This window comes from Alligator sinensis, unplaced genomic scaffold, assembly GCF_000455745.1.
Source record: "Alligator sinensis unplaced genomic scaffold, ASM45574v1 scaffold1302_1, whole genome shotgun sequence".
NCBI lineage: Eukaryota > Metazoa > Chordata > Crocodylia > Alligatoridae > Alligator > Alligator sinensis.
In genome coordinates, this window is record NW_005842612.1 from 165,879 (window position 1) to 168,090 (window position 2,212).

Sequence of the window (2,212 nt, forward strand, 5' to 3'; positions counted from 1 at the left end):
CCCCACAGCCCCCATCTCACCCCCCCCCAGGACGACCCCATCGGGAACCTCAACACGGCCTTCGAGGTGGCTGAGAAATACCTGGACATCCCCAAGATGCTGGACGCCGAAGGTGGGGCCCGGACGCCTGGGTTCCCCCCAGCCCGGGGAGGGCCGTGCGGGCTGGGGCTGGGGCTGGGGCCGGGAGCCCGGCCACCTGGGGCCTCGGGGAGGGGGTGAGGCCTGGGGGGGGTCTCCCCGCCCCCTTGACCCACCTGCCCCCCGCAGACATCGTCAACACGCCCAAGCCGGACGAGAAGGCCATCATGACCTATGTGTCCTGCTTCTACCACGCCTTCGCCGGGGCCGAGCAGGTACCCTGGAGGCAGGGGAGGGGGCCCCGATCCTGGGCCGGGGGTTTGGGGGGCTCCTGCCCCCGCGCTGGCCCTGACGGGGGGTCTCCCCCCCTCCAGGCCGAGACGGCGGCCAACAGGATCTGCAAGGTGCTGGCCGTCAACCAGGAGAACGAGAAGCTGATGGAGGAGTACGAGAAGCTCGCCAGCGAGGTGGGTGCCCCCCTGCCCTGGGAGGGGAGTGGGGGCTCGGGGGCTACGCTGGGACCCCGGACACCTGGGTCCCTCTACCCTGGTCTGCGGCGAGCTGGATGGGCCCCCAGGTCCCTCTCGGGGGGGCTCCAGGGCTCCCCCCCGGCCAGCCGTGCCTCAGTTTCCCTGTCCCGCACTACCGGCAGCTGCTGGAGTGGATCCGCCGCACCATCCCGTGGCTGGAGAACCGCGTGGCCGAGAAGAGCATGAGCGCCATGCGCCGGAAGCTGGAGGACTTCCGCGACTACCGCCGCGTGCACAAGCCCCCGCGCGTGCAGGAGAAATGCCAGCTCGAGATCAACTTCAACACGCTCCAGACCAAGCTGCGCCTCAGCAACCGCCCCGCCTTCATGCCCTCCGAGGGCAAGATGGTCTCGGTGAGTCCTGCCGGGGGGCATGTGTGGCGCTGGCGTGGCTGAGGGCATGGGTGGGGAGACACGCAGGGCCCTGGTGTGGCCATGTTCATGGGTGGGGAGGTATGTGGGACGCTGGTGTGGCCAGGTTCATAGGACAGGGAGAGACGTGGGACCCTGGGGAGGTCAAGTTCAGGGCTGGGGGGATACATGGGGCCTTGGCGTGGCCACAGACGTAGGTGGCGGATGCCTGTAGCTTTGGCGTGACCACATTCATGGGTGTGGAGAAGTGAAGTTCATAGCTGGGGCGGTGCACGTGGCCTTGGCATGGCCACATTCCTGGGTGGGGAGATGCACGGGGGCCTGGCGTGGCCACGCTCATGAGCAGGGGGAGACGCGTGGGGCCTGAGTGGTCAAGTTCACGGGCGAGGAGATGCACGTGGCCATGTCCTTGGGGCGGGGACACATGTGCCCCTCCTGTGGCCATGCCCCCAGGGCAGGGAGATGCACGTGGCCCTAGCGTGGCCGAGGTCACGGGTGGGGAGACGCGCAGGGCCGGGCTGAGCCCTCCCTCCTGCCCGCAGGACATCGCGAACGCCTGGAAGGGGCTGGAGCAGGTGGAGAAGGGCTACGAGGAGTGGCTGCTCACCGAGATCCGCCGCCTCGAGCGCCTCGACCACCTGGCCGAGAAGTTCAAGCAGAAAGCCACCCTGCACGAGACCTGGACCAGAGGTACCCCCCCCCCGCGGCCCCAGGCGGCCGGGTCCTCGCTTTAACCCCTCGCCTCCCGGAGCGGGGGGGAGCCCGGCCCCCCGCTGACCCCCGCCCCCGTCTCCAGGGAAGGAGGAGGCGCTGACGCTGCGGGACTACGAGGCCGCGTCGCTGTACGAGGTCCGGGCCCTGCTGCGGCGCCACGAGGCCTTTGAGAGCGACCTGGCGGCTCACCAGGACCGCGTGGAGCAGATCGCCGCCATCGCCCAGGAGCTGAAGTAGGCGGGACCCAGGCGCCCGGCCCCCCGCTCCCCACTGCCCTCCTGGGGCTGGAGGAACCGGGGTGTCCGGGCCCCCCCTCTAACCCCTGCCCCCCCGCAGCGAGCTGGACTACCACGACGCAGCCTCGGTGAACTCCCGCTGTCAGGCCATCTGCGACCAGTGGGACACGCTGGGGACCCTCACCCAGAAGCGCCGTGATGCCCTCGAGGTGGGGGGGTCCTAGAGGAGTTGGGGTGGTCCTGGAGGGGCAAGGGAGCCCCTTGGAGGCTGGGTGGCACCTGG

General features: G+C 70.2%; 1 protein-coding gene across 1 annotated transcript in view; it reads left to right on the forward strand.

The window, feature by feature from the left end:
• ACTN3 (actinin alpha 3) overlaps positions 1–2,212 on the forward strand; it is an 18,597-nt gene that overhangs the window by 13,363 nt on the left and 3,022 nt on the right. The window contains exons 7-13 of the mRNA XM_025214924.1: positions 31–112; positions 268–353; positions 453–545; positions 731–961; positions 1,522–1,669; positions 1,776–1,926; positions 2,030–2,138. Coding sequence (XP_025070709.1) covers positions 31–112; positions 268–353; positions 453–545; positions 731–961; positions 1,522–1,669; positions 1,776–1,926; positions 2,030–2,138 — 900 coding nt within the window. The remainder of the gene's footprint in view (positions 1–30; positions 113–267; positions 354–452; positions 546–730; positions 962–1,521; positions 1,670–1,775; positions 1,927–2,029; positions 2,139–2,212) is intronic.